The sequence below is a fragment of the Gossypium arboreum genome, chromosome 12, assembly GCF_025698485.1.
Source record: "Gossypium arboreum isolate Shixiya-1 chromosome 12, ASM2569848v2, whole genome shotgun sequence".
In the NCBI taxonomy this organism is placed as follows: Eukaryota; Viridiplantae; Streptophyta; class Magnoliopsida; order Malvales; family Malvaceae; genus Gossypium; species Gossypium arboreum.
The window spans coordinates 105,603,139-105,623,506 of record NC_069081.1 but is presented as its reverse complement, the minus strand read 5'-3'; the positions used below and the strand labels follow the sequence as shown (position 1 = coordinate 105,623,506).

General features: G+C 31.6%; 1 protein-coding gene across 1 annotated transcript; it reads left to right on the top strand.

Moving 5' to 3' along the window:
• Positions 1-18,091: 18,091 nt before the first annotated feature.
• LOC108477823 (AP2-like ethylene-responsive transcription factor At1g79700) lies at positions 18,092-20,074 on the top strand. The gene is made up of 8 exons (XM_017780308.2): positions 18,092-18,348; positions 18,441-18,523; positions 18,641-18,649; positions 18,749-18,837; positions 18,938-19,011; positions 19,194-19,244; positions 19,336-19,412; positions 19,500-20,074. The coding sequence occupies exons 1-8, from the start codon at positions 18,125-18,127 to the stop codon at positions 20,072-20,074; spliced, it is 1,182 nt and encodes a 393-aa protein (XP_017635797.1). The 5' UTR covers positions 18,092-18,124.
• The last annotated feature ends 294 nt before the right edge of the window (positions 20,075-20,368 follow it).

Here is a 20,368-nt window from a genome sequence, read left to right as displayed (position 1 = left end):
ATATTTCCTATTTAGTCCTAGTTTTATTTAGTTAATTTTGCAATATTCCAATTTTACCCTTAATTTATCAATTTTTCTGCTGATTGCATACCCTTGCCGGCCAGCCCAAATAACTTTTGGGTCTAATTACCTTTTAAATCCTTTCTCATTAGACTAATAAGCTATTTAATCATCTAGCAACTTTTACACCTATTACAATTCAGTCCTTTCATTTAATTGACTACCCAAACATTAAAATTTCCTAACGAAATTTTAATACATTAATAACATTTCATAAATATTTATAAAATTATTTTTGACTCGGTTTCTGAGATAGAGGTCCCGATACCTTATTTTACCCAATTTCTTCAATAATTTCTTTTTCGAACTAATCACTAAATCGATAAAATTTTCCTATCAATGTTTTCATACGATTTTCCTATCATATAAATTTTCAAGCAAAAATATTAAAATAAATTTTTCTTTAAATCGGATCTATGGTTACGAAACCATTGTTCCGATAACCTTGAATTTAGGCCATTACAATGAATATTGATATGATAGGAAAATTGTATGAAAATATCGATAGAGAAATTTTACCGATTTAGTGGTTAGTTAAAAAAAGAAATTATTGAAGAAATTGGGTAAAACAAGGTATCGAGACCTCGACTCAGAAATCGAGAGTAAATATTTTATAAATATTTATGAAATGTTAGTAATATGGTATTAAAATTTCGTTGGAAAATTTTTACGTTTGGGTAGTTAATTAAATGAAAAGGACTAAATTGAAAAGGGTGTAAAAGTTACTAGAAAGATTAAATAGCTCAATTGTTAAATTAGGAGGGACATAAATTGAAAATAAGCCCAAAAGGAGATATTTTTGGTGGCATAAGCTAAGAAAAATCAGGAGAATTGGTAAAATAATGGAAAAATGGGAAAATAACAAAATTTACTAAAATAAAAATGAGACCAAATTGGAATATCTAGAATTCTCTTCATATTTTCTTCATTATCATCAGGAAAAAACCTCCTAAGGGTTTATTCAAGCTGTTTTTTCATAATTTTTTCACCAAGTGAGTTAATCCTTGCCTCTTTCTTATAATTTTTGTGTTTTTAATACTTTTACAACTAGGTCCTACTATTAAATTCATTAGTTTTTTATTTCATGGATGAAATTGAAAGTTACCATGGTTGAGTGCTGTAATTTTATGATGAAATAGTATGAAATTGAAGCTTTAATTTGTTTATGAGATGATTTTATTAGGTAATTTCAATAGAAATTAATTTTTAGGACCTAATTGTGAAAAAGTTTGGAATTAAAGTCTAGTGCTGAAATTTTGATTCCCAAAGGTTATAAAGTAGTTTAAAGTTATATAATAAAGTTTTAATTGATAAAAATCAGTTCACTTGAGAGGTTAATTGAGTAGGGACGAAATTATCATTTATTAAAAGCTTAGGAGAAAAATGGTAATAAACATCTTGTACTAAAACAGTTTTAGACAGCAACAATAGGCTAACTTTGAAAAATCACCATAAATTGTGAAAATATAATTATAGGATGAACAAAATATGAAATTAAATCTTATTGAGTCTAGTTTCTCATAGAAGAAACGGTGTAAGAAATGGAATTGTAAATCATGATATAATAAATTTTGTGAGACAATGTCAGAATGAATTCGGGTTCCCTTGTTTTGACTTTGGAAAATCATAAAAAATTGGAAAAAAAATATTTAGGGGTTAAAATTTACGTGTTTAAATTATTAATGAGTTTATTTTCAATAGAAACAAACCCAAATTTTTTACTAAGAGATAATTAATTTTTAGCAAAGAAAGGTCGAAGCTGTCAGATAACAGAACAGGGGTAAGTTTGAAGATTTTACTGTACTTATTGGTTGAACCAAAAATTATAAAAATTTTATGGTAGAAAGGTATTTGAGTCTAGTTTCAGAAACATCAAGAGGTTTTTAATTTGGAATTCTGTAGCTTGAGATATAAATAATTTAGTGACTATGACTCAAGTAGACAGCTTTGAATGAACTATAAATAATAGTGGAATTATAGAGAATGTTACATATGAACATGAAATGTATTAAAATGATGATTAAATTTATTTATTTAGATCCAGAAAATTCAAATACGAAACTAGATCGAGGAAAGGAAAAATTTTGGGATTAGTAGATTTTTGTATACGAACAAGTATCGAGGTAAGTTCCTGTAACTTGAATTATATTCCTAAATGCTTGAAATGTAAGTTATCGACGTGATATGATTTGAATGTTCATTGTATGAAAATTGATGAAACATTGATATATTTGATAAAAAAGAGAAGAAATCCCGGTTGAATGAAAGGAAAATTAGATGGATCTCTGAAAAGGAATTGACGGTTAAAAGGATCTAGCCCAGACAGGTGGTCCTATCCTGATATAGCCCTCCCAAAGAATATGTGTAAAATGGATTAAACCCGGACAGGTAATCCGAATTAGGGTCTGAATTTAGTCTGGACTGGTAATTCAGATCCAAGCTAATTAGAGTAATTGTCGTTGTAGGGGATTTAGGCTGGACTGCTAATCCCGACAATACTCTAGGAATTTATATTACAGGGGATTTATGTAACGCCTCAATTTTCGGGAATCCTGTGAATGTTGGCATAGGTTTAATTATGTTAGTGGGCCTCTAGAAAGACCAAACTTAAGATAGAACCCGACAATTTTAGTTAATTTTTGTTCCATAAGAAAAAGGGGGTGAAATTATGAAATAGAACCTATGTGAAAATGTTTGAAAATGCTATAGGCTAAATTGAAGTGGCCAAATAAATAGGAGTGTAAAATAGGAGGATTTGCATGACAAACCTCCCATTTTACATGAAGTGGCCAGCCATCATGTTGTTGTAGACAATATGAGTACTTGATATCCATAATTTATGGTACAAATTGATACAAATTGATAATAGGTTAGGTAAATGTTCCATGACAATGGATTAGGTAAATATTCCATGATAATGGGTTAGGTAAATGTTCCATGATAATGGTTTAGGTAAATGTTCCATGATTGGAATTTCATGTCTTTTGTATTAAAGAATTAAATGGATGAAATATGAAATTTTATTAAAAGAAAAAGGGGTGAAAAGAACAAAGTTTTGTCCATCTTCGTTCATCATAGCCTAAAGTTAGAGAAGAGAAAGGAGAGGAGAAAGCTCTTGAATGTTCGGTCACTTGGGGAAGAAATTAAAGGTAAGTTCATGGTAGTTTGCTTCTATCTTGATGTTCATGAGTTCTTCTTGATTCTGCCTTAACTCTTGAAGCATATTTTGGTTTTTGGTTGTGTTGTAAGCATTTGGTCATGAATTAAAATGAAGGAAATGGTTGTTGTTTCATGTTCTTTTGATGAAAAATGGAAGATATGCGAAGTTGAGCCAAACAAATGAGCATGCATGTGCTTAGATGCTAAGGGGAAAAATCGGCTAATATGTTGTGCTTTAAAATGATGAAATGGAGATTATACTTAAGTAAAATCATAGATATGTGATGATTGATTGGTGATATACATGTTTAAAAAAAAACATGCATGCAAGTTATGTGTGAAAGAGTGATTTGGTAATAAATCTGATTGGGACAGCAGCAGTAACGTGACTTTGGAAAATCACCATAAATTGTGGGAGATGAGTTAGAAGCTTCATAAATTATGTAATTAAATCTTAATGAGTCTAGTTTCAAATGGAATAAACGAGAACATATTTTGAATTCTGTACAATGAGAAATTTGATTCGTAATGAAGAGTGGTCAGATTAGTCAAACAGTGAAACATGCGAAACTTTGAGAAAAATCTGGTATTAATTGGCCAGACCAAAAATTCTGAAAATTTTATGGATATAAGATATATGAGTCTATTTTCAGGGAAAATTAACGGAACTTGATTTGGAGTTTTGTAGCTCCAGTTATAAATGATTTAGTGACTGTTGCTCAGGAAGACAGCTTGCAGTGAAATTATGATTATGTGGTAAACATTGACAAAAATTTGTTAATGAGTTGCTTATTGATTTCTTATAAGCTTACTATGATCTGTAGGTGTGGTTGGCCGAATATTGTAAGGGGTTAATACGTAGTTTGTATTTGAATAGTTAGATTAACGTGTTAGTAATCCAATTGTAGGCGGTTCGTGTGTGGATCTCGTCAGCATATCGCCGCAAACAGGTGTGTAACTAACAACCTCTTTCTTAGTCTAGATCGGCAAAAGTCGAAAATCCGAAATGCCGAAAATCGGTATTTTGTAGATTTGCGTCGCATAATGCTCGTGAGGTAAATCGATTAATGTTTTTGGTAAGCTGCAATGTTTGGACTGCAAAGTGCATGATTTCGTGCCCTCGATATTTTTGGGCTTAATGGGCCAAAATTGGAATGATGGGCCAACTGCCCAATTCGTAAGAACCCTCGACGTGATTCGTTAGTACGTGAAAAGTAGGAATATGCATGAAAACCCTAAAATAGATAAATTACTGAAATACCTTTAAAAGTGGAAAATTTACGCTTTACCCCTAAGAGATAAATTACCAAATACCCCTAGGTTAAATTGACCTAAATGCATGTTTGATGTTGTTATTTATCGCATGCCATGTTGTTATTATCTGATGCATGGGATTGGGATATTGACGGAGGAAGTACTGAAAGTGGCTTGTCCACGTCATGGAGGCTTTGCCTCAATTTATCATAATTGAGCGTTAAGGTCGCAATCGTGGAGTGTCAATGGGTGGGTTGAGCTATTCCCCACATGGAGTGTATGGCTGGTACGGGTGGAGCGTAGTGGTTGGTGGGTTGAGTAGTCTCCCAAATGGGCTTGCATATGTTTCTTGATGTTGCATGTATTTTGAAATGGGCCTATGGGCCATATCGTTATCTGAATAAGGGCTAAGGCCCGCTTTATTGTAATCAAAAGGGCTCGTCTAGTACCATGTTATTGAATGGGCCTAGGCCCAATAGGCTTGAGTGACTTAGGCTTTGAATGGGTTTTCCTTACACACCGAGTTTCCCAAACTCACCCCTTTTATTTTCATCCACGCAGAAATCCCCAACCATAGTGGGCTTAGAGTCGTGAGGGAATTCGGAGTGGCCACTGCTCAAAGTTTGATTTTCTTCCGTGAACTGGACATCCTTTTATTTACGTTTGAAGTTTTGGGTTTTAAATGTAATAAGGCCGCTTAATTATTTTTAATGGTTTTAATATGTATTACTAAGATAGGTATTACTTATTTTAACTGTTGAAATTGGATAGCTTTAGGCGTTTTCAAAAACAACAGTTGATTTCAAAATAACACGACAACAAGCAAAGCTTCCGCAATGAAAGTATTTTCCAAAATTAATCGCTTTTCCTAAAATGACTTAATCAAATTGGTTTCTAGAAATATCCATGACGTTAAGGTGTGGCAATGGCGGTATGCATGTCTAGGATTGGATCCGAAGGAGATTGGTACTTAAACAGTCCGATGGACTCACCACCTCTTTTCCGGTTTCCTACCGGTGCATGACTTCCATTCACTTTAACCCTTAATGAATTAATCTTTTGAACATCAAGTATGATTTTCTGGACTTAGAATGGAATTTTTTTTTTTACGTTTTTGATGTGGCATGCCGGATCCGGCCATAACTTTTGGGCCGGGTTTGGGGTGCTACATTTTAGCCTAGACCGGTAATCCCGCTGTAAGAATGAGGTTCTCTGGAGTGTGCACTCTGAAATGGAAATGTGCGCACATGAATATGAATTGACGGACCCGAAATTGTACACTAAAAGTGTACCTCTGAAAATCCATCGAAATTCCGAGAAATTCAATGGGATAAATATGAGAAATAATAAGGGTAATGGAAAACATGGAATTGATGAACTCATCAATCATTAATCTTTGTATTGAACTCATATGATGCTATTTGATTAATGTTTTGGTTGAGTTTGTGTGTGATAAGTAAATGGTAAATTGAATGGATGTATGAATATTTATTGTATTGCATTGAAAATATTAAGTAAATATAATTCCTATTACATGAGCTTACTAAGCACAATGTGCTTACCCTATTTCCTTTTTCCCTGTTTTGTAGGATTAAGAGCTTAGAGGTCAGATTCGGTCGGAGACACATCACACTTTCAACCTCAACATTTTGGTATATCAAGAAACTTTATTTTGGAAATCAATGGCATGTATAAGTTAATAAAGTAAATGTTAATGTGAAATGAATGTGAAGTTAGCCATTGGTATGGCTAACAAATCCTGGTTTTGGTATGTGATGAAGTTATCTTATGGATATGCATGAATTTATCTTGAAAATATGTTGAATTGGATTGGTTGATTTGGATTGGTCTAGGTTTAAAATTGCAGGGAAGGTTAGATATCTATAAAGGGGTTATATTGAGTTCATAAAAAAAAAAAAAAAACTTTAAGGTTTTGCGAACAATTCCCTATGGTTTCAATTTAATCCCGGTTTGGTCCCGATGTATGTTTTGGGTTTCGGAGGCCCATCTAAGGGACGTCATAACATGTTTCAATAAATGAATAGTATTTAACTAGTAATAACGAAAAAATTAATTCGGTAAACTCCGATAATGCCTCGTACCCTATTCTGGCGACAAATACAGGTAGGGGGTGTTACACAAAGTGTACAAAATTGTAATCCATCAATTCATATTCAGGAATACTCATACGAGTATGTAAACGAGAAGCTCTTTCGAGCCATATAAAGGGAAACTCATGTGAGCTGTTTAACGGAAAACTCTGGTGAGCCATTTATCGGGAAGCTCAAGAAAGCCAAATATCAGGATGCTCGTAAGAGCTAAGTAATGGGAAGCTCGTGAGAGCTGTGGTGTATCCAAAACACATGCAGGATGACAACCAATGGGGAACACTTAATGACATGCCATTTGTATCTATTGAATTCCTAATGTTCAAACGAGACTCGGTATTTGTCAGATATGTGATCAGTATTTTACATGGCAATTAAACATTTCACACACATAACAATATTCAATTCAAAACAAACAAAAAAATATACAATTTAGTTACACGAACTTACCTCGACAAGTATACGTAGATTTGTAAGCTACTAATCCGATACTTTTTCTTTTCCTCAATCCAATTCCGTACTAGATCTATCCGGATCTATACGAATGAATTTAACTAAATTGAATACAATTCATATTCAATTCAATCCAATAAACATCTTTGGAAAAATTACTATTTGACCCTATACTTTTAATTAATTACGATTTAGTCCCTAGGCTCGGAAAATAAAATTCATACAATTTAATCCTTATTTCAAGCCTAACAGATATTCATACATATCAATAGAAGCCCATATTATTCAAAAAATTCAAAATTTTTCTATAAATTTTTCATCTTTTCAATTTAGTCCCTGAATCATAATTTCATTAAAATTCTCTTTACAAAAGTTGTTTATCTAAAACCTTTTATTTTCTACCATAAAACTTCAAAATTCAACTATACTCATCCATACAAAAACCCTAATACTTTAAGGTTTTACAAATTAATCCCCGAAATAGCTAGATTAAGATATTACGATATCAGAAACATAAAAATCATTAAAAATGAGATAAGAATGGTCACCTAATTAAGCAAAATAAAGTTGTCTATCTTCAAGCTTCCATGTCTAGGGTTTTCATGTTTTATTTTAGGAAAGATGATGAAAATGATGATAATTTTTTTATTTTATTTATTTATCATCATTTTATCATTTACTTTTCGAAATTAACCTTAATAATTTACTAAATTCCAATGATGCATAATCATCATTATCTACTAACTCCTCTAAATAGTTTATTTGTCATATAAGGATCTCTAATTTTAAATTTCATAACTATTTGATACCTTTAGCTACTAGAATTCAACTTTTGCACTTTATGCAATTTGGTCCTTTTTATCCAGCTAGGCATGTAAACAGTAAAATTTCTTAACGAAATTTTCATACGATATTCCTATCATACTGTAGACCATAAAATAATATTAAAATAATTTTTTTCGCCCTCGGATTTGTGGTCCCAAAACCACTGTTTCGAATTCACTGAAAACAGGCTGTTACAACTTTAATATGATCTCCATCAGTTGTAACTCCATGCTTCACACGAGTATCAATCAAACGCTGATCTTTATAACTCAAATGTGCTTGATCCTTCCTCACCTAAACTGTCTATGTTGTGGTATCTTTGTTCTATTTGTTTTGGCAATCGAGTTAAACTTCTTTCAATCTTCCGTCATCTTAAAATAATTGGGGTTTGGTGTGCTCTTCTTTCTTACAATAATGGCATACGAAGTTTCCTTTGTTCTTGTGACATATATGTTGTTGTCTAGGTGTTGTTCTATTCATTGTTGCTGTAACACCCCTAACCCGTACCCATCATTGGAACAGGGTTTCAGGCATTACTAGGATTTACATATCATTTAACAAAAATTTCAATTAAATACTTACTGTTTCTTCATAAGTATATATCGTTCTTTTCATTATATCAATATTCCATGCACCATCATTTCCATATATTTTATATATATTTATTCCGGTAATAGTTCATATCAAACTTAACATAAATTATATTCCATGTAACTATACTTATTTTGTTTATCTATCTTCATAATTATTTCATGCAATTTTTTTGTACATATATTTTTATATGACCAATTCGTGTAAACATTTCACACAACCATTTTGTACAACCAATTCATATAACTGTTCATCATCTGATACATATTACCTGAATATCAATTGTTCAACAGATGTCATAGCGTCTCCCATCCACGGTCTTATTTATCTTCGACATGATGCCATAGTGTCTTTCAACTATGGTCTTACTCATTTTCTTTCATGTTGCCATGGTATCTTTCAACCATGGTCTTATTCATTTCTTGTCACGTTGCCATGGTATCTTTCAACCATGGTCTTATTCATTTCCTATCATGTTGCCATGGTATCTTTCAACCATGGTCTTATTCATTTCCTATCATGTTGCCATGGTATCTTTCAACCATGGTCTTACACATTTGAATCGCGATGCCATAGCGTCTTTCAGCTATGGTCTTACTCATTTCTGGTATGATGCCATAGTCCAACTATGGTCTTACACGTGTATTGCCATGGCCTAGCTATGGTCTTACACTTGTGGTACCATATCCTAGATATGGTCTTATCATCAGGATGCCATAGCCTAGCTATGGTCTTACACATATATTGTCATGGCCCAGCCATGGTCTTATCTGTCAATTCATCACTGATCACTGATCACTGAATGGTCATACTCAATTCAGCGTTTTGCTCAATTTGAACTTTTGATCCGATTTCCATAATTTAACAATATTCATAATTCAATAGAAAACATATGAAATAATACATTATATCTGTCCTAATTTAGCAAATAATCATGAAAGCTCAATCATATGAACTTACCTGGCTAAATTGCAGAAACACCAAAATTTAGGTGCATTTTAGAAATTTTCTATTTTTCTCTATTTTCCACCCGATATTTATCTAAAATGATAATTTCATTCAATTTATTAATTTAAAGAATAAAAAAATTCATTTCATGCAATTTGGTCATTTTTGACATTTTTACAAAATTACCCCTAAAGTTTTACTTTTATTCAATTTAATCCCTGAGCCTACAACATGCAAATTAGACATTTTTAATGTAAATCCATGTTAGCTGAATATGCACATATATTTTTATCCTCCTCCTCTCCATTCCATATCCTTAATGTATATATCATGCTTATAAGTAACATTATCTATAATTTCACTACTGACTTATATGTATATTCAAAGCTTTCCATCCGTGTCATAGTCACTAAATTATTTTTATCTTAAGATACAGAACTCCAAATAAAGATCAGCTAATTTTACCTAAAACTAGACTCACATATCTTTTTACCATAAAATTTTCATAATTTTTGGTTTAACCAATAAGTACAGTTTATTATTTAAAGTTACCCCTATTTTACTGTCTGACAGTTTTGACCCTTCTTCATTAAGAATTAATTATCTCATCATACGAGATTCAGATGATATTCCTGGTTATTTCTATTTAAAATAAACTCATTAAGGATTCTAAAAATATAAATTTAAGCTTTTAATTATTTTTATCCATTTTTTTATGATTTTCCAAATTTAGAACAGGGGAACCCCGAAATCATTCTGACCTTGTCTCACTAAATTTATTATATCTCACAATTCACAATTTCCTTACTTACATCGTTTCTTCTACAAGAAACTAGACTCAATGATCTTTAATTCCATATTTTTTTCATCCTATAATTCGATTTTAAAAATTTACGGTGATTTTTCAAATTTATCCTGCTGCTGCTGTCCAAAACTATTTTAGTGCAAGATGTTTATTTACCATGTTTATAACACCCTTATTTTCTTTTTTTACACTATTTCTCATTACTTTTTCTTATTTTCTCTTCATTAACATATCAAGAACATAAGACCATATATAATAAAACTTTACATTAACACCAATTCCATGCTTTTTCAATAATATTAATATTAAAAAGATATTGAAATCTTGATGTTCTTACCTTGTTCCATTGATTTCAATCTTTAACTTAATTTTCTCTCTCCTCCAGTTTCTATTTCTTGAATCTAACTTAATATTCTAGCTCCCTATAGTCTCCTTGTGATATTTCTCTCTTGATGGCTGTGAAAGTTCTTTTGATTTCTAAGCGAAAATGGTGAATTTTTGGTGAAATGACCAAATTGTAAAGAAAGCAAAACTTTCTTTCTTTCTCTCTTCTTCTCACATTAGTTTGCATGGGAAAGATGATGATAATTCATCATCTTTCCTTCCTTTATACTTAGTAAATAATAATAAATTAATAAAATATCTTATTAAAATATCTTATTAAAATATTAATAAAATAATATTTATCTAATTAATAATTATAAAATATCATCAAATCATCATTACTTTCTAGATTTCTCTCTCTTCCAATTGACCATTTTGCCCTTTGTGATCTTTTAAAATTCCATCATTAAATCATCACATAATTTGGTAAAATTACGATTTAGTCCCTCATAATTCTTTTCCTATTCAATTTAGTCCTAATTCATCCATTTTCCTTAGTTTCTAGATCATTCCATCCTTAAAATATTTTCACTATTAGTCCTTCAACTTTTTCATATTTACACTTTAGCCCTTCAAATTTTTAGTATTTACTCTTGTGCAACAAAACTTTTCTCACTTTTGCAATTTAGTCCTTTCTTGAATTAATATATCATAATATACTCCCCAATATTGACATAACTCAAAATTTTCCTTTTTGTCAATTTATTTCCTTATTTTACTATATCAATGATAATATCTTACTGTAAAAATTTTTGGGGTATTACAGTTGCAATATTAGATTGAACGTTGCTTGTGCTTCTCCTTCCTTGATCATTCATCAACTTGTAACAACGAGATATAATATGTCCGATCTTTCCACAATAGTAACAAACATGTTTGTTATTCTTCGTTTTACTTATCTCAAAGGAAGAAGTAGCAATCATCTTATTAGATTTAACAAAATTCGTAGGAGATATAGGTTTTTTACCAAGTATATTACAACCAGGTTCGGATCTCCTAACAGTTAAGATATCTTCACTTTGCCTTTCATATATTTTGATAATGACTTTGGCATCATTAAAATCTTGCTCAATTACTTTCAAAGTTGCATCCATTTTAGCAAAATGATCTCATCCTTTTTTTATTATTATATAGTTTTATCAAAATTTGTATTAGTTTTTTTTTTAAATTGACGACAACATTATCTTTTTCTTTGACCACAATTTCAAGCTTTTATTTTTCTTCTTTGAGGTTGAACATTTCCTTGTGGTTGTTAAAAGGAATATCTATCATGGTTTGAATTTGATGCTTTAATCACCTTAGATCAAGATCTCCTTCAAGTGTGTTTGAAGTCTATTCTGATACCAATTGGAAATGCCTTCAATTTGCACTCCATTCCAACTATTGTTTAAATAGATAACTTGGTTGGTTGTTAAACAATTTCATTCTAACTGAAATTTGAACAAAATCGAATAGAATTGATTAAAGGAAAGATAGCACATAATGTTGGTTAACATAATTCGGATTCACCAATCCTATTCTGTAGAGCCTCACTTAGAAAATGATTTTATTTAACAATGTGTCTAGTACAATTATTAACTAAAGCCCAAACTACCATTTACACACACAAATATTTGTAGCCTCAAAGTCGAATCCAAATTGTTACAAACCACCCTTCCAAATACCTCACTTTACAATCAATAAAACTCTCCAAAGAATATCTAAAATGTGTCACAAAATAATGTAAGAAAATACAACAAAAGTGTTGACAAAAACACTTAAAACTACAAAATAATATGTGACACAAACAACTTGTTTATTTGCCTCTTTAAGTGATCAACCAGCACTACTTTAACAGCCTTGAAACACTCATTTAAAAGTTGATTCTATTCTATTAATTATCTTGAAATATTCTGAAAGAGAAAGAGAAAAATAATGATGAATATGTGACACCAAAAACTTGTTTATTTGCCTCTTTAAGTGATCAACTAGCACTGCTTTAATAGCCTTGAAACACTCATTTAAAAGTTGATTCTATTCTATTAATTATCTTGAAATACTCTGAAAGAGAAAGAGAAAGAGAAAGATAATGATGAATATTAACCAAAGTTCAAACTTCTTTCCTTCCTCTTCAAGGCTAATCAAATGGATAACGATAATATTCTAATTTATTACGAAATTCTCTTATAATTTGTTATTAACTAATAATAAAACATAAGTAGTAAAAAGGTCAAATATGCCAACACCCAAAACTTTGATTGCTCCAAACAACTAGTTATAACTGTTGTCTGAACAAGAGAGTCAAAGTTTCCAACAATTTAGAAATTACATAAAAACTTAATTATTAATTCTTGTTAAAATTTACTAAATAAAAATGCATAATAAAATATCCATTGTATTCCTATCTATACCATTTATTAAGAACAACCCCTAAGGATTCTGGTAGTGACACCTCGCTTTTAGTTTTAGTTGGGTAATTCATGTGGGTTTAGGTGAGATGATATCTTTATTCAAACTTATCAAGCTGAAGCTTTAATGTTGAACTTGAAATGCGGATAATTATGCTTAAAAACAATCTCTAAGGTTTCTGAGAGTAACACCTTGCCTTTTGTTTTAGTTGGGTAATTCATGTGGGTTTGGATAAGATGATATTTTGTTTTCAAATCTATCATTGAATGAAATTTGAAATGTAAAAAATTATGCTCATTAAAAAAAAATCAAACTTGGAAATGACTTATATGGTGGTAAATTGCATGTCCATCACGTGGTTAAAGAAAAAATAAAAAATTTCTAAAGGCATAATGCACGGTTTAAAAGTAGCATTGTCAAGAATCTCATATGATGGCTTAATATGTAATACCCCGAAAGTTACTATAGTAAGAAAGTGAAATATTGTCCTTAATATAATAAAATAAGGAAATAAAGTGACAAAAAGGGAAATTTTAAGTTATGTCAACAAAATATGTTTGGGAAGTATATTATGATATATTAATTCAAGAAAGGACTAAATTGTAAAAGTGAGAAAAGTTTTGTGGCCTAAAAGTAAATACTTAAAATTTGAGGGGTTCAAATGTAAATATGAAAAATTTAAAGGACCAATCGTGTAAAATGGTCACTTAGCAAGGATGATAATTTTGAAGAGTAGTAATGATGTTGGTGATATTTTAGATTAATTAAATAAATATTAGTTTATTAATATTTGATTTGACATTTATTTGTATTTTATTAATTTTTTTTAGTATATAAGGAAAGAAAGATGAAGAATTCTCTTCATCTTTCCATATTCTCAACGTGAGAAGAAAAGTAAGAAAGAAATTTTCTTTTCTTTACAATTTGATCCTTTCACCAAAATTCACCATTTTCATTTAGAAATCAAAAGAATTTCCATAGCTACCAAGAGAGAAAGATAATAAGGAGACTATGGGGAGCTAGAATATCAAGTTAGATTCAAGAAATAGAAGCTGGAGGAGAGAGAAAGTTAAGTTAAAGTTTGATTTTAAGATAATAAGATCAAGATCCTGTAGATACTTGTGAAAAAGGAAAAATAGCAAAATAGTCCCTGAACTCGTACAATTATTACAATTCAATTTAGGTAAGTTCGTATGAACTGTATTCTGTATAATTTTGATTAAAATGAATGTTAATTGGTAATTGGTAATCTAGATATGTTCTATTGTTAGAATTAAATAATTGTTAGAAAAATAATATCAAAATTAATACTCAGTTTGGATTGAACGCGAGATTTGAGTACATTCGTTATATGGCACATGACGGCATTGGAGGAAAATGACGACGAATTATCCAAGTAAATCGAGATTCAACATTTGTTGCGAACTCTCGTATTTTACTTTATATTTAGCTCTTACGAGCTTCTGTTCAACTCTTATTAGTTTCCGTTTAGCTCTTTTGAGTTTCTATTCAACTCTTATGAGTTTCCGTTCAGCTCTTACGAGCTTTTGTTTAACTCATACGAGTTTTTGTTTAGCTCTCACGAGCTTCTGTTCAACTCTTATGAGTTTCTGTTCAGCTCTTATGAGCTTCTATTTAACTCTTAAGAGTTTCTATTCAGCTTATGAGCTTCTGTTAACAATGTACTCATATTCGTAAGTCGTTCTTCGAATGGTAAGATAACAGGAGTTGTTTTTGGATGATATATGTATTTGAAGAAACAATAAGAGAATGATATGTATCATGATATGAATATATATATATATATATATCAATATCTTGATATGTTGATACATGGAAATTATGTAAGTTGTGATAAGTAATAAACTCAAGTGTGATATGTTGATAAAATAAGTTTATCAATTTTGAATCTATATGAAATATGTTCAAGTATGCTAACAAGTGTTGTTGTTAATGCTTAGACAAGTGCCAAACTATTGGTTAAATGGTAATATGTTTATTTATATGATGCGTTGGAAGGATAAATGCACAAATGAAAAGAGTGATAAGTTTTAAGTTATGCAATTTCTTATGAATTGGCTCATCATGTAATTAATATGAAAAGGGCTATGTTCAAATGCACTAGCTTGTGGTTATGGTGGTATGGTATGTTTATGATTGGTGTGTTATGCATATGGAATGAGTGTGGATAGTAAAAAAATGCAAATGAAAATTTAGAAATTTGGAAGAGTTAAAGTTGTTGAATATACTTTATGAATATTGTGATATTAATATTAGATTATTCTGGTTATGTATAAATTTTTATTTAAAATGAATTGATATGATTAAAGTTTATACAAGCCTACTAAGCATTCATTGCTTATGTAGTTGTTTTTCTTTACTTTTCAGATTATTGAAAGCTCGATTAGGTTGGAAGCTTGTTGTAGATATATCACACTATCCATCGGTACTTTTGAATGTTTTGATTTTGGTCATAATGGCATGTATAGGTATTTTGTTTAATGTTGGTCTATATGTAAATTGTTGAGATTAGCCACTTATTTTAGCTTGTGTTGAATGCCATGATATAGTTTGTAGATGTGTAAATTATTGGGGCTAGGTTAGTAACAAATTGGGTGAGAAATATGGCTTGTAAAATGGCCTATTTTTGTCCACACGGGCAGAGACACGGGTGTGTGTCTCAACCATGTGTAACACACGGCCAGGTGACACGGCCGTGTGTCCCATGTATCTTAAATTTGCACAAAATAGAATGCTCACATGGCCTAGCACAGGGGTGTGTGGCTTGGTCATATGACCTAAGTCAGAGAGCTCCTAAGTTTGGACATGGGCTGGGACATAGTCGTGTACCCCTATTTCGAATGCTCACACGGCCTGAAACACGGGTGTGTCTCTTAACCATGTGAGCCACACAGCCTGGCCACAAGGGCGTATGTCCCTTAAACTTTTGAAAAATTTTAATATTTTCTGCAAAATTTTCTGAGTACCTGGTTTAGTCTTGATTTGTTTCTAATGTGTATTTTGGGCCTTGAGGGCTCCTATAAGGGACATTATGCTTGATCTTGACTGGTTTCTGATATGAATGCTATATGATATGAAATGTCTGTTATTCAATTTGTAAATTTCGGTAATACTCTATAACCCTATTCCGGCAATGAATTCGGGTTAGGGATGTTACATAATAGTTAAGGGTGCTTACTTCCCTAGGTGTGGCTTAGATTCGAGTCACGTTAGTCGCATTTGTTGTTAGGATTTTGTCCTGTTATTGTAATTAACCAAAAAAAAAAAAACAGCATTGTCAAGCAGCCCAACCAAAGAGCTTCTTCTTTCACTACTGAAAAAAGGTTCCGTCCATCCATAAACCTTTCCTTCCCATTGCCATGGTATAAGAGAAGAAGTGGCACTTCACACTTGGTTATTTGAACTTGAATCAAAAGATAATATTTGAGTAAAAATATTTTATAAATGGATTGTATTTCAAAATTGTTCATTTACGTATTTTTTTTTGAGTAAACCTAATTGAACAAGTTATTTAAAAAAAACTACACATGAATTAGTGGTGAAATTAGGGGTTGGCAAGAGTTCAACCTCTTAAAATAAAAAAAATTTATTTAAACTTCTTTATAATTTATAAAATTTTAAATTAATAATAGTAAATTTCACTTTGGCCATTCCAAAATGATAAAACTTAATTTAATTTTTTAAAAATTATAAAAATATAAACTATCAAAATAATAAAAAACAATTTTTACTATATTGTCAACTTGGTTAATTCTGTAGAAGAGAAAGAACATTTGTTATGTCCACAGCAATGGCGGTGCTCCAAATAAGCATTTCTCTTCTCTAATGGTTAATTCTTAGATGTTTTTACCATATTAGTATTAGTTTCCTTTTGGTATATGGAACTTACAATTATTCTTATATAAATATAAATATAAGTGATATGAAACAAACACAACCCAAGCAAAGTTGAGCCAAAATGCTAGTTTAGTTAAAAGCTAAACTAATCCATTTTACTGAAGTAAAAAATTAAACTAACCATTTTTACTCTCCTCAAAAACTGAATACATATCATATGATATAGTTATAAATATAGTTTCAAGCCTATTATTTTATAGTAAAATAAAGACAAGGAAAAATAAAAAAAGCTGCCCTTTAATATACTGTTGGAAGTCTTGTAAAATAAAATATCTAAAATTAAGAGAGAATATTATAGGTTCTTTATGTATATGTATATAGTACAAATCGCCCTAAACCTCAAGAGCTCCGTGGTGAATGTTTCTTCTTTTTGGTGCAGAAAAAAAATAAACTAGTCAAAATTTTCAAATTTAAACAAAAGAAGCTGCAAATGAGCTATGATTGCATATAGAAATTTCGTTGACGAAAAGTCCTAAGGACTATGCACAATACATGGTATATCCCAGAAGACAAAAACTTGCATTTTCTTGGACAGAAAAAGCCAATTTCATTTGTCATACGAAACTTGTCGCCTTGGCTCCCTTTTAACCTTCCACTTTGTCCATTATGATAATATAGATATAACAAAAACTCTCCCCATTGATTATAGTAAATATCAACCATAGGAAGAGTTAAAACCATTGCATTACAGCCGCTATTTAAACCATAGCTACCAGTTTCTGTCGTGTAAAAGTTTAAATGTAAGACCTGGTTTATATATTCACTATATAGTTTTAAATATCATTAACATGGTATAACCTTATCCAATTCTGGAAATGGTTTAAGAAGGGACTAAATAAATATGTCAAAGTCTGAAACCTTGAAGATAACGAGGGAACAGGAAGGAGTCGGTTCTGATTACACTAGACATCCGCTATATAGAATAAGGATTATTCTCTTAGGCCTTCATTACAGTCTTTGCTCAGACATATATCTATATCAGACATCACACTAGGAGTACCAGTAAGGTAATTACACTATAGTTCCAGCTTGGCTGAATGTGGACACTTCATTTTTGTCTTTCGCTGATGTTGTAAGCATCGACAGGTTTTGTCCCTAACCATATCAGACAAATTGCAACAGAAAAGAAACAGAATAAGTAAAAGATCAAGTTTCCGCACCTATATATATCTCAGACACCATTTTTCAGTTTCTCATCGTCCAGCAACCTGCAATAGTCAATTACAGAACCATGGAAATTGTCACTGCGAAATCTGAATTCAGCCCCGGAAGAACTCGTTTGTGCACGGCGGAAGACAATGCTATTGACACTAATTGCATCAAAAGACGTCGAAGAGATCACTCTAATAGTGCATTAGGCTTGAGTAATCAACAACAACGGCATCAACAGCTACAAGGTGATCAACCTACAGCAACTACTGTGAAGAGAAGTTCAAGATTCAGGGGTGTCAGCAGGTTTTCATATGCACTTTTTTTTTTCTCTCGTAGTTTTCTTTGTTAAAATGTTTTAATTATCAAAAGGATGAAGCTGATACATGCTGAAACAGACATCGTTGGACCGGAAGGTTCGAAGCTCATTTATGGGATAAAGGTTCATGGAATCCGACACAAAGGAAGAAGGGAAAACAAGGTATTTTGACTTGTAAAATCCTATTTCTTATCAGACACATACACATATTTGCTAATGCTATGATTGTTTAATTTGTCACGTGGTTGAACCTTGGGTGAAAATTGCTGGATGGAACAGTCTATCTTGGTGAGTACTTAAAACTTTTGAATACCATTTTTCTTTTGGAGTAAAGTAGATTAAATGGAAAACTTAATACCTTTTTTGGTATTTTGGCTGTTTTATTAGGAGCTTATGATGAAGAAGAATCTGCAGCAAGAGCCTATGATTTGGCTGCCATTAAATACTGGGGAACATCAACTTTCACAAATTTTCCTGTAAAATTACTGTCTGTTCTGATCTGAGAGTTATTTTCGTTTCTTTGATGCCATGAAATCTCTAATATTTGGCCAAATGCACATACAATACACTTTTCAGGTATCTGATTATGGCACGGAGATTGAGATAATGAGAAGCGTAACAAAGGAGGAATATTTGGCCTCTTTAAGAAGGTAATTTCAGTTCCGAAGTTGCTAAAATGTCAACATTTTCTTATTTGGTCAAAATTTCCATGTATTTAGAGGGTCTCTAGAAGGCAGTATCCCTGTATCCATTTTGGGATATGTATCAAACACGAGTACGTAGATATCATGTATGACTTGATCTTTCCTGTATTTAATCATTGGTTTTATAGGAGAAGCAGTGGATTCTCAAGGGGTGTTTCCAGGTATAGAGGAGTAGCAAGGTAAGCAAATAAGGAGACAAAACCTAACCTTTATCTCAATGTAGAAAAGTAAATAAACTTTAATTAACATCATTTACCAACTGCATTGCAGGCATCATCATAATGGGAGATGGGAGGCAAGGATAGGGAGGGTTTTTGGAAATAAATATCTTTATCTCGGCACATACAGTGAGTTTTTTACTGCAGTGCTTTTGAACATGCCATTATTATACGTCCAACTTCGGTTAATTCCGACGGACCGGTTTCTTATTGCAGGTACACAAGAGGAGGCTGCTCATGCTTATGATATTGCAGCAATCGAATACAGAGGGATCAATGCTGTAACCAACTTTGATTTAAGCACATACATCAGATGGCTAAAACCAGGAGCCAACGATGCCCTTATTTCGGAACAAATTAAAACAGCCTCGACAACTCGGCTGATGATGACATCGAACATTTTCCCAACTGAGCAAACAAATGGCTTAACTCTCTTTAACTCCAATCCTCTAACAGAAAAAGCCATAGATATCCGAAAGAAGGGCGTTGTTAGTCCTTGTCCCAAGACATCACCAGCATTGAGTCTCCTGCTTAGGTCTTCGATGTTTAACAAACTAGTAGAGCAGAACTTGAACGCAAACTACGACCAAACTGAAGAGAAGGACGTGAAGGAGGCGATTGATAAGAATGGAAGGGGAGAAATGTTGTGCAATGAAGTTGATGGCGGTGTACTCCCTTTTATGTGCTCCAACAACAGAGGTTTAGAATCAAAGGAAAGTAAAGTTCCATTGTACAATAAAACAGGGCAGTCCATGTGGAATGGTGCCTTAAACCTTTTAACTAACGCATAGAGTTCTCCATATTGGCCCGGCCCGAAGCAAGCGGAGAAAAGTGATTTGGATAAAAATATAGATTCAAATTATGGTTTAGATAAAAGAAATAAGATTCTTTTTCTAAAAGAGTTAGACATCAGATAAGTATTTTTTTTGTTTGGATTTAAAGAAGAGAAAAAAAATTGCTGCTGTTTTACTTTTTTTCCTATTGTTTTACTATTATATTATTACTATTTTATTTTTATTATTTAGATATGATATAACTCTTATTTTATTATTAATTTTGCTATTAACGTAGGGGTATTTACTTAT

What these genes read in the sequence shown, in the direction of transcription:
- LOC108477823 (XM_017780308.2), top strand. Translation starts at nt 18,125, where the DNA reads ATGGAAATTGTCACTGCGAAATCTGAATTCAGCCCCGGAAGAACTCGT. An exon ending in CAACTTTCACAAATTTTCCT is followed by an intron (nt 18,838 to 18,937) that starts GTAAAATTACTG and finishes TACACTTTTCAG; the next exon opens with GTATCTGATTATGGCACGGA. An exon ending in TATTTGGCCTCTTTAAGAAG is followed by an intron (nt 19,012 to 19,193) that starts GTAATTTCAGTT and finishes TTGGTTTTATAG; the next exon opens with GAGAAGCAGTGGATTCTCAA.